Source organism: Enhydra lutris, unplaced genomic scaffold, assembly GCF_002288905.1.
Source record: "Enhydra lutris kenyoni isolate GAN:26980312 unplaced genomic scaffold, ASM228890v2 scaffoldscaffold3, whole genome shotgun sequence".
NCBI lineage: Eukaryota > Metazoa > Chordata > Mammalia > Carnivora > Mustelidae > Enhydra > Enhydra lutris.
In genome coordinates, this window is record NW_019154087.1 from 56,526,358 (window position 1) to 56,547,475 (window position 21,118).

Consider the following 21,118-nt stretch of genomic DNA (forward strand, 5'->3'; position numbering starts at 1 on the left):
TGTTGACTAGTGCAAGTTATATCACTCCATACTCTTGCTTCTCTTTATGTTGCCTGTTTTTTTTCCAATCCATTGCTCTTACTTTCTTTTTTTTTTTTTTTTAATATTAATTTATTAGAGAGAGTGACAGTGAGAGAGAGCATGAGCGAGGAGAAGGTCAGAGGGAGAAGCAGCCTCCCCGTGGAGCTGGGAGCCTGATGCGGGACTCGATCCCGGGACTCCAGGATCATGACCTGAGCCGAAGGCAGTCGCTTAACCAACTGAGCCGCCCAGGCGCCCGCTCTTACTTTCTGATGTACTTCTTACTTCATTGGCTTGTTCTGTGTATTGTCTCTTCCCTCTCTCCCCTCTTCCCTCCTAGAGTCCAAGCTCTGTGAGGATAGGAGTCTTTTTGCTCATTGTTCACATGTATCCCAAGTGCCTAGAACAGCACTTGGTACATAGTTGGCACTCAAATAATATGTGCCTAATGAATTCATGAGAGATAATGTTTTAAAAATGAATGATTCTTTCAGAATGGGTCAGGAAAGGAAGAGGTATAAAGAGAAATGCAGCAGTAAATGATGATGTTTGCCTGTTCTTTGTGTGATATATATACAAGTATGATTTCTTTAGGTTTAATTTTAATTTCTTTTAGGTTTAATCCTGATTTTTTAATTTAATTGCTTTATTGAGGTATAATTTACATGCCATAAAATTCAACTGTTATAATTGCACAATTCAGTGATTTTTAGTACATTTCTGGAGTTGTGCAGCCATCTCCTCAAAAAGTTCCCTTGTGTCCATTAGCAGTTAATTCCCCTCCCTACTATGGTACCTTGATTTTATTTGTTAATTTTTTTGCCCCCCAAGTCTCAAAAGAATAATTTATACAGCAATACTGATTTAGCCCATGCTCTTAAAAATTGTGTTTAAATATGAAGTTAAGTATCATTGCTTAATGTAGGACATTGTATTGAACATTAATAGAAAGAATGAGCTTGAAGAATCAGACTGGCTTCAGTCTCACCCAGCTCTACTATTTAGTTACCCCAATTTTTTTTTTTTTGCCTTAATCTTTTTATCTGTTAAATGGGGATAATAATAGTAATGAGTTCACAGAGTTGTTTTGAAGATTAAGCAAATAATTCAGGTAAATGACTTAGCACTGTGGCTGCTGTATAGTGAATACTCAGTAAACTCTAGCTAACATGATTAATCTCTTGTTAGAAGAGTAGGTCTGAAATATGTGGGGTAAATAAGCTGGCAGGTGGAGAGCAAAATTCAGATCAGATTCTGAGTTCCTGAAGTTTGTGTAAAATATGATCCTGTTCCTGTCTTGTAATATGTTTGTAAATAATATATGACTACAACAGATTGTTAAAAGCAGGTTAATTTCCAACACAGAGGATCATTTCTCAGCATTTTTATTTCCAGTTGTCTGCTAAATCACTTTTACTGAATTTTCTGTGCTAGTCTCTGACAGAGCTTTGACATGGTAGAGAATACCCACTTTTTTGGTTAAAATCATAGTGAACATCAGAAAATGTTCTGAATTGTGTCTTAATCTTACATTGGGATATATTGTGAGACTTCCTCTAAACGAGTTTGGAAGATTCATTGTATTTCTTGTAGCCTGATAAGCCTGAACTAAATTATCTGTAATAAGATCTTTTTTTGTTGTTTTTTTCTCTTATGTACAGATGCACAAAGCAGGGTCATCAGAAGCCTCTCGATTCAAAAGATGATAATACTGAAAAACACTGCCCAGTGACAGTGAATCCTTGGCATATGAAGAAAGCTTTTAAGGTCATGAACGAATTAAGAAGGTATTGGTCCATTAATATACATGTAGCCATGGATCTCTTCCCTTAATTTTTTACTTGTTTATAGTGAATATACTCTTCATGCCTCATTGTTGCTTTGTGTGATACAGAGAACATTAAAAGCTTTTTCTGCAGGTTTTTTATCAGAAGCATATATAGTAAAAGACTGCTCTGCTCTATCCATGTGGCTAGTCTGAATTGAGATGTTCTGTAAGTGGAAATATATAATAGATTTCCAAGATTTAATACAAAATAGAATATAAAATGTTTTATTAATAAGTTTTAAGAATATTGATTACGTTTTGAAATGATAACATACGGGATATCTTGGGTTAAATAGAAGATATTACTGAAATTATTTTCACTTGTTTCCTTTTTTGTGTGATCAGTACAAAATTTTGACATTGCACATATATTTTATACCATATCTATACCTATCTATCTATCTGTATCTATATATCTCTTTCTGTCTGTGTATCTATCTAATTTCTACTGGACAGCGCTGGTCTAGGGTTTTTAAGTTACCACAGAGAATATGGAAAGAAGACTGTCAGAGAGGAATACCTAGGTGACTCAGTCGTTAAGCTTCTGCTCTCAGCTCAGATCATGATCTCAGGGTCCTGGGATCAAGGCCCACATTGGGCTCTCTGTTCAGCGGGGAGTCTGCGTCTCCCTCTCACCCTCTCCGCACTCTCTCTCTCACAGATAAATAAATAAAATCTTAAAAAAAAAAAAAAAAAGAAAGAAAAAGCTATCAGAGAAAAATGTGACTCTCGTGGTGGTGGAGGTCATAGTGATAGGAATTTTGAGGATTGGTGACATGTCCCTTGCTAAGGTAATTCTCAGGTTTGTTTAGAGTCACTGATATGAAAGGAGTGGCTTTAAAAGTTGGTGGAGAGATGTCTGGGGTGGTTCAGTCAGTTAAACATCTGACTCCTGATTTCCGCTCATGTCACGATTTCAGGGCTATGGAATGGAGCTCTGTTCCATGGTGGGTGTAGAACCTGTTTAAGAGTCTCTCCCTCTTTCTCTGTACCCCCTTCCCAAAATTGATTGAACCACGAGTAATTTTTTTTTTTTTTAATTAAAAGACGAGTGTATGTTTTAACAGTCTCGATTTTCTTAGCTGTTTGTGGAAGACATGTATTTTTCTTTTTTTAATCCCATCGTTCTCTTTGTGAAAGTCAGTATATTTAAAAGCTTGGGCAATGAAGAAGGGAATGACTTATACTTTCCTTCAATCTGTTTCTGCTGTGTCTTCCTAAAAGCCCACGCTTTAGGTCCATCATTTGTTTCTTCTTTACTTAAAGATTTAGTAAATATTTATCTTTTTGGTGCCAGAGATACAATGGTGAGCAAAAACAGACATGTAGCTTATGGTTGAGTGCAGGAAGCAGGCATTAATCAGAGAATTACACACATAGTTTACTGTAAATTTTAATGGTAGTAAGTGCTACAAAGGAGGCCTGCCTGGTGCTCTGAACGTGGATTACAGTGCTCAGGAAAGGCTTCCGGGGGAAGATAGAAGTAATTATGTTGAGATTTAAAGCCAAATGGGGTAAAGAAATGAAGCCAGGATGGGGGTGTGGGAGAGATCAGAGGAGGGTTCCAGGTACAGGGATGGCAGTGCCCACATCTGGTGGTGGGAGGGAGCTGGCCTCATTGGAGGAACTGAGGGGCATCTGGGGTGTTGATGGCCAGGGGGTCTCACGGCAAAAGAGAGAAGCCTGAGTGGGCAGGTGAGGCCCAGCATTCTTAGGGCTGTATACATTTTTGTCTTTATCAGGAGTCATCATGGGAGGAAGCCATTGGAGAGTTTTAAACTGGGTGGAGATATGATCAGATTTTCATTTTGAAAAGAACATATTTGCTTCCAGGTGGAAGGTGGATTGGAGAGACGAGAAGGGTAAATTAACTATTACTTGCTTCCTCGTCCTGCTCTGACAGCATTTTTATTTTTATTTATTTACTTTTAAAGATTTTATTTATTTATTTGAGAGAGTGTGCATGCATGTGTGCAAGTGGGGGAGGAGGGAAGCAGCAGAAGGGGAGACTCTCTCTGTCAAGCAGGGTCAAGCAGACTCTCAGCTAAGCGTAGAGACCCACACAGGCCAGTCCTAGGACCCTGAGATCACCACCTGAGCTGAAACCAAGAGTCTGATGCTTAACTGACTGTGCCACCTAGGGGTCCCTATTTTTTATTCTTCTTTTTACTAATAATTATTTTTTCCCAAATTTTTGTTTAAACTCTAGTTGACACATTTAACAAATTTTGTTTAAACTCTAGTTAACACATAGTGTAATGACGGCATTTTTAATAAGTGTTTTCATTTTAGTCTTTGGGTGAATACGTAGCAGGTCTGGCTGTGCTGTTTTAGTTTTTTAATTCCATTGTAACAGTCGTTAAAGGTAAACTATACTGGCTACTAAATAGAACTGCAAGAAAAGTAAGAAAAAACAGTCTGGTCATTTTAAAACTGAGATTTTTAGCGGCTCTTCTTTTTCTTTGAAAAGTCTGGGAAGACTTTTTCTAGGCCTGTTCACATTTCCTCCCATGCCTGTGGGGTGTGGGAGCTGTGGCCTTCCATGGGTGTGAGTAGGTCTCTGTTGACCCAGGCATGACTCACTGAACTTAGGGCAGGTCACACCTTGTCCTGAGGTGGATGACCCAGGTTTGGGGACAAACTCTTTGACCTTGGGCCAGCAGTTTTATTTCTTTGAGGCTGAGTTGTGAAATGAGGAGAGTGGACAGGGTGGAATGTAAGGTTTGTTGCTGCTCTGTTGTTCTCTGAGCCTGTGAGCTTTTTTCTTGCTTACCTGCACCTGGTCCTGGGGTTATTTAACACTAGCCTTCCCGTACCTATTTATCCCATTTCGGGTGTGAACTGTATGGTTCAGAAATAGTACCTTGTTCTTTGTGTCACACCGTTTTAGGAGCTAATGTGTCACCAGGCTGGAAGTTGATGATTTTCAGGACAGAGTGACCTTTGGAAAGCCAGAGGGTGTTGGCTGCCAGCTCTATGACCCTGTGATTGTTTTAATAAAGTCACTAGCAGGTAGTGTTTTAAAAAATAAACTCTCTTTGGGGTTCATTAGAACCCCTTTTTTGGTTTGTTTTTAATGTCATTCACTTCTCTCTTACCCCTTACAACCCACTGAGTGATTAAAAAAAAAAATCTCTAAAGAGGCCTACTCCATAAACAGCTGAAGTCTTTTATTTCCTGCCATTGCATCAGTTTCCTGCTGCCAGGAAGGGGTAGCTGAGAGTGGTTTCCTGACTTCTGGGAAGGAATATCTTCCTTGTTGTTACCACTCTGCTCTTGGGCCCTCACCCTCTACCTGGTAGAGTAACAGCGGTACAGTAGGGAATGTGTTTATGAACCTTTGGCTGATGGAAGTGATTGATTTTTGGTTTTGTTTTCTTTTTTAGACAGGAGTCCCAAATATAGCTCTATGTCCTAGCCCAATATGAGCTTGAATAACTTAAAACTGCTTGGTTTAAAAAACCCTGCAGTCACTCCTAAACAGTGTATTCAACAAGTATTTGTAGGCAGCTTGTTCTCCTTTGAAATCAGCTCGCCTGCCCAAAAGACTATGTAGGAGCCAGAAACAGTATCAGACTTGGCCCATTCCCTGTGAAATTCTGGATTGCTGCTGGAGATGTCCAGAGAAGAGGAGGAGGTGGTGGAAAAGACTGTGGGCCAGAGAGGATTTTTCACAGGAGAAATCTACAACGGCCCACAGAAGTGGTTTCTGCTGGGCCTGATGGTGCACAGTAGCATTCATACAAAGGACAGGAGAGAAAAGGCATCCTGGCCTGGATAATTGCATGAGTAAGGGAGCGGATAAACAGAACTTGTTGGATAAAGTGAACCAAGAGTTCATGCTGGGGAGTCTCTGCAGACGAGGCTAGGAAGTGGGAGAAGGACAGAATTGTGCAGGCTTAAATCACATGATGAATCTGGACTTAATCCTGTGGGCAGTGGGAATCAGGAAAGGTTTTTGTCAAGGGGAGCAGCATTGTAAGATTAATGATGTTGGAGGAACAACCTGGCAGTGTGGTGAAAGGACACGTCTTTAGCAACACATCTTTGGCAGGAAAGTCAGCTCTTTAAATTTCCCTAGCATGAATTGGCGGGGGTAGGAGCTTTTCCAAACACTAACATTTTCAGAATCAAATCAATAGGTCTTTACAGAGTGCTTATTATGTGCAACACACTGTATCGGGTCTGTGGAGGAGACAAGCAGACTAAATCTCAGACATGTTTTATTGAGAACATTATGCTGTGTGGGCTTTTTGAGATGACCAAAAAAGGGAAATGTCAAGAGGCAGCATCTTGCCTTCACAATAAATTTTAAACAGAAAAACTTCAGTTTTGTAGGTTATGGGATAAGACTGTATTTGAGCTTTAAAAATTTCAGATACTATTAGTTGGGGGCAGCCTGTTCCTTGTTTAGAAGGAAGATAATTTTGATCCTTAAGTTAGGAGTTGAAAGTTGTTAGTAAGGATAAATCATATGAAGCCATTCAAATGCTCCCCTATACATCACATATAAGTCATAGATATTTACTGGTTCAGTTATAACAGCAGTTTTTACATTTCCAAAGATAATTTAAACAAGAAAGCCTGAAGCTCTCTCTTAAAGGAACCCTTACTATATTTTTCCTCCTGGACTTTTAGACATTGTGGGTCCAGATCACTAGTAGGATTAAGTTATCTGTTGTGCAGCTATGAAAAATTTGAGTTGTGGCTCTTTAGTTATTTATATTCTGTTACTTATTTGGCAAGTGAATTAAAGAACAGACTTAAGTGAGTCTTTCTCTTCTATACTACTGTTTTATACTACTGTTTTTAAAAGAGATTTTAGGAAATTACATATGTGAAGTTTTTTTATTGCTCTAATACCTATTTCTTCCTATGGTAAAAGATTGTGAGTTCTTTTATTTTCATATTGTACTAGAGTAGAATATAAAACATTCCTTGAAAGACAGAGCAGTTGGGAAGAGCCCCCAAATCAAATAGACTTGTTTATTTAGAAAATTTAAGATAATGGTTTGATGCTTTTAGGCTCAATTTAACTGGTAATCTTCTACAGTGTTTCTTTTTTTCTTTTCTTTTTTTTTAAGATTTTATTTATTTATTTGACAGAGAGAGATCACAAGTAGGCAGAGAGGCAGGGGAAAGCAGGCTCCCTGCTGAGCAGAGAGCCCAATGTGGGACTCCATCCCAGGACCCTGAGACCATGACCTGAGCCGAAGGCAGAGGCTTAAACCACTGAGCCACCTAGGTGCCCCATCGACAGTGTTTCTTAAGCACATGTGATTGATCTCTTTTTCAGTGTTGTTTATTTTTTTGTGCATTTTTAAAAAAGATTTTATTTATTTATTAGAGAGAGAGAGCGAGAGCACACAAGTAGGCAGAGCAGGCAGAGGGAGAAGCAGGCTCTCCACTGAGCTTGGGAGCTCCACGTGGAGCTCTGTCCCAGGACCCTGGGATCATGACCTGAGCCGAAGGCAGCCGCTTAATTGACTGAGCCACCCAGGCTCCCCTTAGGTGGTGTTTCTTGAGGATGGATAGAATCATTGAACATTTCAAAGTGTACAAATAATAGATAGCAGGGAAGTAGTTTACTGACCCAACTTGTTTCTTTTCCCTTTCTCTGTGTTGTTGAATACCTACCACACATGAGATAGTGTTCTGTTTCAAAGCTCACTTTCACTAGGCCCTCTTAAATCCGAAAATCAGAAGCTCTTACTGCGGCTTTTTTCTTTTAATTATTATAGCTAAGAGTACCTCATGATTTATTTTACCAATTTAAAAAAAAAAACCTTTTAATGAGGAAGTTTCTTTGTCTACATCTTATATATTCTATCACATAAGCTTTTCATCATGTGTTCAAAAACTGCTCTCTTTATTACTTTTCCCCCTGAAATCCCTCATCTTCCTCATTTCTCTGTTCTCCCTTTCCCTACCAGCTTTCCTCTGTCCCTAATATCTTCTTTCACTTTATTTTTAATTACTTTTTCCATCTTCTCCTCTCAACTTTGACCAAGTGTTCTTGCAGGTCGTCAGCTCTGGAGATGTTACCTTCCCTTTTCTGAGGTGTTCGGTGACATGCTTTCCCCCGTCTTCCTGTGGCTCTGTTTTGTCATTTTTCACATCGTTCTACTGTCTTGATTCTATTTGAAAGAATAGTATTCTCTATTCTGGGACCCTTTAGTAGTTTCAGGCAGTTTCTAAGTCACTGACGAGTAGTTTTCCCTAACTTTCCAAATTGACTGTCACCACTTCCTGCTTCCTATTTGAAAATCTTGGCAGGTGCAAATCTGTTGAGGGGGTTGTGCTGTTTTTCAGGACTTTTACTATGATGGTGAATCTTATTAAACCCAGCATCCTGATTTTTCTCTGTACTTAACTGCCACAGAAATTCAAATTCCTATCAAAATCAAACCACCATGGTTTTAAGAAAAAGAAGGAAGACAGTGGTGACACTTGTCAGGGAGTTCTGTTGCTCTTCGAGATTATTGACATTATAGCCGCATTGTATCTCTCTTGTTTGTTGAATAAAATTGTCAGGTATAGGAGGTTTGGTTAAATATGACTAAGTCAGCAGTCATGAAGCCTTTCATGTTTAAACCAGCTCATCTCCCCACCCCACCTCCCTTCGTGCTGAGGACAGTATTCCATGATGCAGCCATGTCCCGAACAGCAACTCCACATCTGCCTCACCCTCTGGTTCCTGGCCAGTTTTTAATCTCCTTGGTTTCTTTCCTTCTTGACTTGATTTCTGACCCCTTGCCTCATTTCTTTTTATGTCTTGCTGTTATTTATTTATTCTAACACCTGATGCTCTTTTAGAGATGACTGTGGGCACCTTCTTGGGCTCTAGTTTGTGGTTTGCCCATGGACTCTGGCTGGCAGGTCATCTCTCCAGCCTGCTGCTTCAGCTGTTCCTCTGATTCTACTCCATGTGGCAGGAGTGCCTCCAGGTTTTCCCTGGCATCCGAGGGAGGCAGATGGACAGATGCCATGTGATTGCCTCATGACCCCCACTTCTAGTAGAAAGTAAATTTTTTTTTTTTTAAGATTTTATTTATTTATTTGACAGAGATCACAAGTAGGCAGAGAGGCAGGCGGGGGGCGGGGATGCAGGCTCCCCGCTGAGCAGAGAGCTCCATGCGGGGCTCGATCCCAGGACCCTGAGATCATGACCTGAGCTGAAGGCAGAGGCTTTAACCCACTGAGCCACCCAGGCGCCCCAGTAGAAAGTAAATTCTTATTTCATGTGACTACTCATTATTTTTGACCTCTCAGAGCTGGATGGTCTGTTTTACTTTGAGAAAATAGATATACAGCAGTGATAGGTTTTTTCCAGTCTTAGCAATCAGTCACTTTGTATCAGTAAACTAAAGGATGTCTTGGTATGTTCGGGCATGTTCATTAATTTTCAAAACAGTATGTTTTCTGAGAAGGACCAGTTTGCATGATGATATTTCATTTAGGAGATGGAGTGCCTTTCATTTTCCTGGGCAATTTGAGTTTTACATAAGGCTTGTATAATGTTTGCTCTTCTCTGCATTTGAACTTAGAAGCAACTTCCTTTGCAAAAGCCTCTTAAGGTTGGGGTTGGCCTCTCTTGTGTGTTCCCACACACCCCACGCCTGCCACACCTTAAAAGTTATAAGTTCATTTTTGTAATTACCTGCTAGCTTGTGTGTTTCTTCCCAGTCGACTGTCAACTCCTTGTTATTCATGGACGTGATCTTGCTGTTGTAAATGAGTGTAGTGCGTGCTTGCTTTGGCAGTATGTCCAGTAAATGAGCATAGTGCTGGGCGCACAGTAGCCACTCTCAATATTTGACAAATGAATGAATACATGCGAATTTTGCTAAATAGCAACTTTGTCTTGTTATTCAGGAAGACTTTCCCTTCTGCAGTTCATTCCCTCATTAGATTTCAGGTAATAGGAATATGAACTCAGAAACTTACCATGTAGACTTTGGGTATGTGCTGGTAAAGAAGTTGCTCTTTTTTTTATTGCCAGACTTTTCATTTGTAGCTCACTCCTCCTTTCTCAGAAGTTATTCTGCTTCTTAGGAACATGCATATTTGCAAAGAGGTAAGAGCCAGACTCTTTTAGGCACACAAAGTGTGTCTGAAAGAAGTTTGGCTGAAAGAAGTTTGGTCAGCTCTCTCTTGTCTTTGAGTGCTGTTTTAAAATATGGTATTGCTGGAAACAAAAAGATAAAAAAATGAAACACTAGAACTAAATATGTTATTGTTTTGGAATGCGACCCCTAGATTCTGTTTGACCCAGCCTAGGGTGCGGCTGCATGCTAATTTGACAGTATATTTACTTTATTAGTTAACTAACATCAGCTAATAAGCTGGGAAGGCCAAGCTAATTACATGACAACCAGCAGGTGTTATGCTAGATGGTTTCAATCAATGAGTGATTGTAATTGAAGTTATATGTAATTAATTATGTGATTTGGGGGTGTTCAAGTGTAATTCCACTTAAGTTCCATCTTGAAATTAGAGCACTAAGAAGGACTACTACTGACAGAAGGAAAATAGGTGTAACGATGTACTTGACTCATGTTTGAGTTGTGTCCAGATGCCCTGGTCATTATAGGAACACCTGGATGGCTGCATTCTTGAAAGGCTGTGTGCAACTCTGCTGACCTCAACCCCTCCCTCTCCTGCTCTTTGCTCGCTCTTCTCTCTCTCTGCTTTTCTTCTTCTGGGGGTCCCCATGGTTCTGTGCTGCTTCAGGTCTGTACAGCACACGCTCTTCTCTCTGTTAGGGAGTTCTCTTGTTCCATTTCTACCCTGCTGATGCGTACTTGTTTTTAGAACTCAGCTTCAGGTCAGTAGCTGAAGGAAGACTCTTCTGACCACTCCTCTGATTTAGATATTCCCACAGCACCTTTACGATGATGTTTTCCACTTGATCCTATAATTTTGGCATCATTAGTCCTTACAGCTAGGCAGCTTAAGGGCAGAGATGATCTTGCAGTGATTTGTTGAATTTGATTTTTCTAAATATTCTTGTAGAGGTAGTGATAAAAACCCACTAAAATTAGGCCTTTTATAAATTATATATAGAACTTTAAAAAATGTTTCTAGAATATAGTATGTCAACTAATAAATCGTGCTATTTGATTTATACTTTTTTAAAAACAGATTTTATTTCTTTTTCAGAGATGGAGAGAGCATAAGCAGGGGGAGTGTCAGGCAGAGGGAGAGACAGGCTCACCACTGAGCAAGGAGCCCAATGTGGGACTCAATCCCAGGACTGTGAGATCATGACCTAAGCTGAAGGCAGATGCTTAGCAGACTGAGCCATCCAGGTGTCCCTGATTTATACTTCTTATTCCCTGTTTTATTCAGGTTTTACCAAGTCTTGAAATAGCACAGCTTTAGGTGGTTTTGTGTAGTGGTTAAAAGGCTTTGGAGCCAGACTCCATGGATTTGAATCCTGGCATTGCCAATAGTGGGACTTAATGGCTGGTTGTTCATCTTTAACCTTGACTTTCCCAGCTATACATTTTGGGGGTAAAAAATCCTAATAATACCTACCTCATAAGGACTATGGTGGGGTCTAAATGAGATAATAAATGCAGGTAAAGCTGTTACCTAGCATTCTTCTAAAAACACCACTGTCTTTTCCCATGGTTACTTGTGAACCCACGGAATTCATAGACTCGCAGATTGGTTTTATATCCTCCAAGCAGAGAGTAGACTTTGTCAGTTTTCCACAGTGGAGGACTCACAAATGGGTAACCTCAGGCCACCTTTGATGACTCTAATGTGGGACCTGCCTGATGTCTCATAGAGCATTGTGAGCCATTACAGTGACACCCATGAGCCATACTTCAGTCTAAAGGGTATAGCAGACTCATCCGTAGGGAGGCCTGCAACACACTTATCACCACTGCTGTGGGACTCCTTTTTCTTAGTTGCTCTTGGATTGGAGGGAAAATAGATGCCAGTAGGATCTCCAAAAACTTTTGGTGTGAGCGCCACAGAAACAAGTTTGTAAGCAGTGCAGAAAAATGGAAAACTTCGACTTGGTGAAGCTTATGTGAAAATGTTGCTTGTGAGCTCCTAGAAAATTACAGAAGCAGACAGGCCACCCTTGTAGGAAATAGAATATTGGAGGAGGGGGGCCAAGTGTGACCTACATGTGCTATACACATAAACTCAGTGCTTGGGTGTTTGAGGTGTGGAAAGGACTACTTTTGGGCTCACCACACCTGTTTCAGTTATGACATGACTACTGGTAAGATTGGTTTTAGACTTGGAGTCTCTTGCTTGTTCTGGAAGAAGCGTCAGCACCACTTTTTGCCAAAAAAAAATAATTCTGTGACATTCTCACTTAGCTGGAAAGGCTCATCTAGCAGCTTATGTAGAATGTAAAAAGTGTTCATCACATGGTTTTGAATGACTTAAAATGGATAATTCAGAATTGGAGGGATAATTATGTTTGCTGAATAATGGTTTGTTTTAAGGTAACAAAATGCTTTTTAATTTTGTATATGGTAATTTTTTTTAGCCTTGAGGAATGAGATGGTTTGCGCTGGTAAAATGTTCTGATTAAGTTAAGCTTCAGATGTCTTATATGCCTTTTAAAGGTGTAATTGAATTTAAGTTTACCTTTGCTTCATGACCAGCATCATTTTAAGTATCTTTTTTGTGTGTGTACTTTGACACAATTTGGTTTCCTACATATGTTTTATTTTGTCATCATCTTAATGTCAGACTGTCGTCTGCCACTTCTGCTGATGTTGTTCTCAATTCAAGCAACCTCCCCTTTTACAGTCCATTGATGGTTTGCTGCCAGTAATTTACTTTAGGTTGAGAAATCAGTAATCAAATTGGGAAAGATTTCTCTGTTAAACAAAGGCAAGATTCTAAGTGAGGGCCCAATGCCTGCTGGGCATTTGTCATGACTGTTTCCTGTGTGCTTCATGTTTAGGAATTCTCTTTTAGAGGATGGCAGTTTTATTTATTTACTTTTTAAAAATACTTATTTATTTTAGAGAGGTAGAGAGCGCATGGATGGGTGGGATGGGTAGAGGGAGAGAGAATCTGAAGCAGGCTCTGTGCTGAGCGCAGAGCCTAAAGATGGGGTATCAATCCCAGGATCCTGAGATCAGGACCTGAGCTGAAATCAAGAGTCAGCGGCTTAACTGATGTGCTACCCGGGTGCCCCACAGGATGGCACTTTTAAAAGTTAGCCTCAACTTCAGAAGAGTGGGCTTTTACTATAGTATATTTGCATAGGATGTTCAATACATTTATTATTGGTATCATTAAAATTTTTTTTCTCTCTCTACTTTGTAAACAGTCAAAATTTGCTGTGTGATGTCACAATTGTGGCTGAAGACATGGAAATCTCTGCTCATAGAGTGGTGCTGGCTGCCTGTAGTCCTTACTTTCATGCCATGTTTACAGGTATGAAATGTCTTAGTTATGGGTATTTTTAAAATGTATCCAGATCTGGGCTTTTCTCTCGATATTTTCTTTTATTAATATTTCACTGTTAGGAAATTCAGTATTGCAGTGGGAGTAAATGCTCTTTGTTTCAAATTCCTCTTCCTCATTGTTTTTCGTTTTTGTAATCATGTTGTGTGTATGTGTACATTGCATTCACATACTCAGAATTTTATGCTCAGCTTTCCCCCTTTATATTTATGTTTACACATATTGACTCAGTTTACTTTCCTGCTATTTATAACAACTTTTGGCACTTTTGTTATTTTGGCAGAAGCAAAGTTTTTACTTTTTTACTGTTTACTTATTACTGTTTATGTTTTTACTCTTTCCATTTTTTTCAAGTGATTTTCACATATGCTTCATTTATTCTATATCATGAATAAAGAGATGTTTATTTAATGTCCTTTGACTTGGATACATAAAAAAATAGGGTGAACACTTAGGTAACTGTAAAAATACAGAGAATGATTTCAGTACTTCTGGAAAAAAGTAATTTATGCCTGCAACAGTTGAAGTCCTTAACCTCATTCTTTTTTTTTTTTTTTAAATTTTATGCATTTGAAAGAGCGAGCCTATGAGCACATGAGCAGAGGGAGAGGGAGGGAGAAGCAGATTCCCTGCTGAGTTTGAGCCTGATGTGGGCTCAATCCCAGGACCCTGAGATCATAACCTGAGCTGAAGTCAGACATGTAACTGACTGAGCCACCCAGGTGCCCCCTTAACCTCATTCTTTAAAAAAAAAAAAAAAAAAAAAAAAAAATTGAATGTGTTACTGTACAAAGAAATGAAGTTATATGTTCTAACAGTGAGCTTATAATCTTATGAGTATTGGTTGGACAAACAGAATACTTATAAATACAAACATATTACACAAAAAAGCATAAATATAAAACCATTCATACTTTAGAAGTCATGAAGTATTTCTTGTGCTTAACATTTTGCTTAGATACTTTAAGAAATACAGACCAGTGTAAGTGTGCTTCCTGCCCTGGTAATGATATGCACACTTTAAGTATGCAGTAGTGTATGGAAGATCTGGGTGCCTAGGCAGTGATGCTGGTGGTAAGGGCTGTGATGGGCAGCACTGAGAGAAGGGGATCTGACATTCCTAAAACCTGATAGGTTTAAAGGGTTCACACACATGAAGATGAGTGTGGAAGGCCATGTGAAAAGGATGGGCTTAGTGTTTTAGGAGTAGAGGAGAGTCTGGAGCCCCTCAGTATTCAGCCTGTTGCAGCCTTACTGTTCCTGAACAGTTAAATAATCAAGAATGTAGGAAGGATAGCAGAGGGGCTGTGAGCCAAGTTGGAAGGGTGCCTTTAGCTGAGGCTGATTTGAAAAGTCAATACTGATGAAGTGAGACTAGTAAAATTTTTATGTCCTAGGGTTCATTTCAGTGTCGTGGTTCACATTTATTTCTCCTGGACAGCTTTCTCAACAGAGTCTCTAGGCTTATGAGAGGAGGGTTCTAGTTGGAATGTGTTGGCCTAATTTAGGAATTCCCTAGTATATAGTGTTGTCCCCTGTAAGTAGCATTCTCTCAGTTGACATTTCTGTTGCTACTTCCTTGTTGGAAACTATGGGAAGCTCATGTCATCAATTTATGCTTCAGTTTCCCCATCTGGAGAAGGGGGATAATCATATTACCCATTTCCTAGGATTTTTGTAAAAATTAAATGCGATCATGTATGTGAATTTCTAAGCTGTTTACTTGGCACATAGAAAATACACAAATAATTTTGGCTGTAATTACGGTTATTATTATTATTTTAATTGAAGAATAGCAGACACACAATGTTCCATTAGTTTCAGGGTTACAACATAGTGATTCAGCATCTCTATATGTTATGCTGTGCTCACCACAAAACTAGCCGCCATCTGCCACCATACAACAGTGTTACAATATCATTGATTATATTCCCTTTGCTGTATCTTTTAGCCCCATAACTTATTCACTCCCTAGCTCCCCTTTGCTCATTTTGCTCATCCTACCACCCTATCTTCTCTGGTAACCACAAGTTTGTTCTCTGTATTTGTGAAACCACAAGTTTGTTCTCTGTATCTGTTTCTGCTTGTTTGTTTGTTCTGTGTTTTCAATTCTGTATATAAATAAAATCATGTGGTATATATTTTTCTCTAACTTATTTCATTAGTATGATACCTTCTAGGTCTATCCATGGTGGCTCAAATGCTAAGATCTCGTACTTTTTTACAGCTGAGTAGTATCTATTCATAGTAGATATGTACCAAATCTTTTTTCCATTCATCTATTGATGGCCATTTGGTTTGCTTTCATATCTTGGCTATTGTAAATAATGCTGCAGTAAACACAGGGGTTGTATATATTTTTTCAAGTTAATTTTTTTTTTGGTAAATCCAAAATATAGAAAGAACTTATACAACTTAACACCAAAAAACCCCGAATAATTCAATTACACAATGGACAGGGGACCTAAATAGACATTTTTCCAAAGAAGACCAATGATGGGCAATAGACACGTGAAATGATGCTCAAGATCATTAATCATCAAGGAAATGCAAATCATATCTGTCAGAGTTACTAGAATCAAAAAGACAAGAAAGAACAAGTATTGGCAAAGATATAGAGAAAACAGAGCTTTTTTGCACTACTGGTGGGAATGTAAGTTGGTACAGCCACTATGGAAAGCAGTATGGAAGTTCCTCAAAAAATTAAAAACAAGCATCCCACATGATCCATTATTTTTCTTATGCTCTAAATTTCTAAATGTCTTTATATTCTATAAGAGTAGAAGATTGAGGAAGTCTTAGACTGGACTATTTTTCTTAAAGATTTTATTTATTTATTTGAGAAGGAGAGATAGAGATAGCCACAGAGAGCACAAGTGGGGAGGAGAGAGAGAAGTAGGCTCTCCACTGAGTAGAGAGCCTGATGTGGAGCTCCCATCCCAGGACCCTGGGATCATGACCTAAGCCGCCAGTTTCCCCAACTAGACTACTTTTTTTTTTTTTTTTATTTTTTTTTTTTAAAGATTTTATTTATTTATTTGACAGAGAGAGATCACAAGTAGGCAGAGAGGCAGGCAGAGAGAGAGGGAAGCAGGCTCCCCGCAGAGCAGAGAACCCGACGCGGGGCTCGATCCCAGGACCCTGAGATCATGACCTGAGCCGAAGGCAGAGGCTTTAACCCACTGAGCCACCCAGGCGCCCCTCAACTAGACTACTTTTTGATGAATGTTTTATTTTCCACAGAGTTACAAAAATATATTATGAACTTAGAACTGCAAGATCAAGGTTAATTTCCTTTCTCTTCAAAAGATAGCACTTAGAGTCTCCAGTCTCCCTCAACTTTGCATATCCAGAAACATGAATGCTGGGTAGGGGTGGAGGATCTTATTATATCTTTGTTCTCCTTTTCTGTTTACTTTATGATGTAAACTACATTTTACTTTCCCTCTTTTTTTTTTTTTTTTTGGTCTAACGAGTCTCAATTCCTCATGTTTTAGCTGATATCCAATTTATGAATATGTGGGCTTTGCCTAATGATGGGAATGAGAGGCCCTGAAGATATTCTGATTCTATAAATATCCCTAGTTACTCTAGTAGGTGGGTACTTCTTGCAGTCCAACCTGCTTCTGAGGTTTTACCGTCTATATGTAGTCAATTTCAGATGGTAGTGTACTAAGATAAGTGCAAAATATGGATACTGTATTAATTTCTGATACATATAAAATGAATACCTCAATTATGTTGTTTTTTCATAACTTTTTTAAGGCATGTTTTACATATTATAAAATTTACCCATTTCAAGTGCAGTGGTCAGTGACTTTTAGTAAATGTATTGAGTGGTCATCACTGTAAATCAATTTTGGAACTTTTTAAAAAAGATTTTATTTATTTATTTATTTGTCAGAGAGAGGGAGAAAGCACACACAAACAGGGAAGCAGCAGGCAGAGGGAGAAGCAGGCTCTCTGCAGGATTCAATCCCAGGACCTGGGAATCATGACCTGGGCTGAAGTCAGACGCTTAACCTATTGAGCCACCCAGGATTCCCAGTTTCGGAACATTTTTATTCCCACATTAATGATTTTGAATTCATCCATGTCATAATATGTATCATGAATTTGTTTTTTTATTGCTAAATACATACAGTTGTATAGATACACCACAGTTTGAATGTCCAGTCACCTGTTGATGGATATTTGGGTTATTTCCAGTTTTGTGCTATTATGAATAATCCTGCTGTAAATATCCACGTGCAGTTGTTTGTGTGGACATTTAATTTTATTTCTCAAGAGAGTAGGTACATAGGAGTGGAATTGCTGGTCCTATGGTAAATTTCTGTTTAACTTAAAAAAAGACTGCTATGCTGTTTCTATTCCTACCATTAATGTACGGGAGTTTCCACTTCTCCACATCTTTGTCAACACTTGTTGCTTCTTCTTCTTCTTCTTTTTTTTTTTTTTAAACTTGTAGTCATTCTATTGGGTGTAAAATGGCAGTTTTAATTTGTACTTCCCTAATGACTTGCAGTTTTAATTTGTACTTCCCTAACGACTGATGATGTTGAGCTTCTATCTTTTCATATGCTTACTAGGCTTGACTTTTATGGTTCTTTAGCAATAGATGCTAGTCACCTTTCTGGCAATCTTTGTACATTTTCTACTTTTGAATCCACTGAATAAGTACATCATTTGTCAGAGATTAGGTAAGGAAGATAAGGAGATTTGGTCTAGGTGGTTTATAATATGTACATACATTTATTTATGTTTTGCTAGAATATGAGTCCATTATTTCTTTTTCGTTTACTTTTCTTTTCTTTTTTTTGGCCTGAGGCCCTGTTAACTTTGTTTTTAAAAAAATAGTGAAGCCAACCAGTAGACCTTTATATGCTTCCATTGCATCATATGTTATATATATTTATTTTTTCCTGCTCCGTGGATAATCAGAAGTGTTTGCAATGGCACAGTGTGCAATGGCACACTCTTGTTTTCCTGTGACTGCCTGTCAGGAAATGGGGAATATGCACATGTCCTTTTTTGGCCCTTGTTATTAATCTCCCATAAATTGTAGGGGAATTTTTCATTCAAATTATAGCACCTAAAAAAGAATTATGTTACTCATTGTAATTCCAAGTATATGGGTAGAGAAGGGAGGTGAAAAGTAATTCTGTGATAAACTCACAAGTTTTTACTCTGCGAAGTATGGGCCTATTTAGAGCAAGGCCAGGTGGTTTACCTGTTACTTGAGAAAGCATATATCAGATAAGGGTTCTTGCGCTTTTAGGTTACTGGTTACAAATGTGGCATTTAAAATGCCATTTCTCTTACACAGATACATTTGAGGCTTATTTAGTGCCACAGGCTAAAATATCTGACATCAAATGGGAAATAATAAATTTTTATTTTTATTCTTTGTTTTGTGTTTTTTGATGATTTCTTTTGTCATATTGAACATGATTCAGTAAGTTAGAATAGGAAAAGGTAGATTATCATTTGCATAATTAAGAAGTGAGATTTTTAAAAGGTGTTTGGTTATAATTATCTAAGATTCATGCTTTCATTCATCAAAAAATATTTATTGAGCATCTCTTGTGTGCTAGATCTAGGTGTGAGGACTTCAGAGATGAACAAGATAGATAAGTCCCTGTTCTCATGATTCTTCTTAGCAGGGGAGGAAAGGTTAGAGAGTAGATGTAAAGAAAAGATCATTTCTGATATCACTGACTGCTGTGAAGAAAATCAAATAGGGTGTTGTGCATAAAGAGCCTAAATTAGGATGCTTTAGTCTACACATGAAAGAAACTCCAGTTAAACTGGTTTAAATAGTAAGGAAATGTATTCTCTCATAACTGGGAAGTAGGCTGGACACCAAGCCTGGTCAGATCTGCAGCTTGAGAATTTCATCAGGGATCTGCTTCCTTCTCTCTCTGCCCTGCTGTTTGCAGTGAAAATGTTATCCCAAGGTTGCTTCCCCTTGTGAATGACAAGATGCCTATGGAGTGGACCCAGCATCTCAAGGAAGAAGAGGGAGGGCGTGCTTTTTCTTTTTTTCTCTCTTTTAGGGTCTAGCAGACTTTTTCCAGAAGTTACTCAGACTAGACCAAAACTGGCAGGGGAATATGGCTACAGTGTTTGCCTCAGATTAGTGGTAGGATTGGGGAATTATGTACCATGACCATCATAGAGAATGGCTCGCAGGGACATCTGGGTCAGCTTTGAATGAAAATACCTGTGTGTCATCTATAAAGAACTCCTCAAACTCAACACACACAAAATAGATAATCATATCAAAAAATGGGCAGAAGATATGAACAGACACTTCTCCAATGAAGACATACAAATGTCTATCAGACACATGAAAAAATGTTCATCATCACTAGCGATCAGGGAGATTCAAATTAAAACCACATTGAGATACCACCTTACACCAGTTAGAATGGCCAAAATTAGCAAGACAGGAAACAACATGTGTTGGAGAGGATGTGGAGAAAGGGGAACCCTCTTACACTGTTGGTGGGAATGCAAGTTGGTGCAGCCACTTTGGAGAACAGTGTGGAGATTCCTCAAGAAATTAAAAATAGAACTTCCCTATGACCCTGCAATTGCACTACTGGGTATTTACCCCAAAGATACAGATGTAACGAAAAGAAGGGCCATCTGTACCCCAATGTTTATAGCAGCAATGGCCACGGTTGCCAAACTGCGGAAAGAACCAAGATGCCCTTCAACGGACAAATGGATAAGGAAGATGTGGTCCATATACACTATGGAGTATTATGCCTCCATCAGAAAGGATGAATACCCGACTTTTGTAGCAACATGGACGGGACTGGAAGAGATTATGCTGAGTGAAATAAGCCAAGCAGAGAGAGTCAATTATTATATGGTTTCACTTATTTGTGGAGCATAACAAATAGCATGGAGGACATGGGGAGTTAGGGGAAGGGAGTTGGGGGAAATTGGAAGGGGAGGTGAACAATGAGAGACTATGGACTCTGAAAAACAATCTGAAGGGTTTGAAGAAGTGGGGGGGGGTGGGAGGTTGGGGGAACCAGGTGGTGGGTATTACAGAGGGCACGGACTGCATGGAGCACTGGGTGTGGTACAAAAACAATGAATACTGTTATGCTGAAAATAAATTTTAAAAAAGATTAAGGGCTGCCTGGGTGGCTCAGTGGGTTAAGCCTCTGCCTTCAGCTCAGGTCATGATCTCAGGGTCCTGGGATCGAGTCCCACATCAGGCTCTCTGCTAGGCAGGGAGCCTGCTTCCTCTTCTCTCTCTCTCTCTCTCTCTCTCTCTCCCCCTCCACTTGTGATCTCGCTCTGTCAAATAAATAAAATATTTAAAAAAAAAAGATTAAAAAAATAAAAATTTTTAAAAAAATTTTTAAATAAAATAAATAATATTTTAAAAATTAAAAAAAAAAAAGAAAATACCTGTGTGTCAGTAGCTTCTTTGTGACCCAGGACTAATGACAAAGGGACAATAATGATTAGATTACAAATGAATCTGAAGAGTAATGGAGTAAAATTTATGTATTACACGTAGCTGTAAATTTGCCATTCACTTTTTAGAATTTCAGCACAGTAAAAGGTACTGCATTATACTTTTATATTTTTCTCAGATATTTTTATGCTAAACAGTAATGGAAATTAGAATGATAGGATTTTTGCGTTGAAATGGATCTTAGGATTTGCTGTCCTAACCTATTCACTTTTTAGAACTTTAGAGTGCATAAATAAAGTCACCAGTTTTTGCTGGGTTTCAGGAGCCTTGATTAAAGGTCTTTGTGATGGGAATGTTTCTATCCACAAATATGTCCATAA

At 38.8% G+C, this 21,118-nt stretch overlaps 1 protein-coding gene across 2 annotated transcripts in view; it reads left to right on the forward strand.

The window, feature by feature from the left end:
• Window positions 1-21,118, forward strand: part of LOC111154756 (kelch like family member 2) — a 106,291-nt gene that overhangs the window by 11,886 nt on the left and 73,287 nt on the right. For both annotated transcript variants that reach the window (XM_022514651.1, XM_022514658.1), the window contains exons 2-3: window positions 1,683-1,808; window positions 13,161-13,267. In XM_022514651.1, the coding sequence (XP_022370359.1) occupies window positions 1,683-1,808; window positions 13,161-13,267 (233 nt within the window). The remainder of the gene's footprint in view (window positions 1-1,682; window positions 1,809-13,160; window positions 13,268-21,118) is intronic.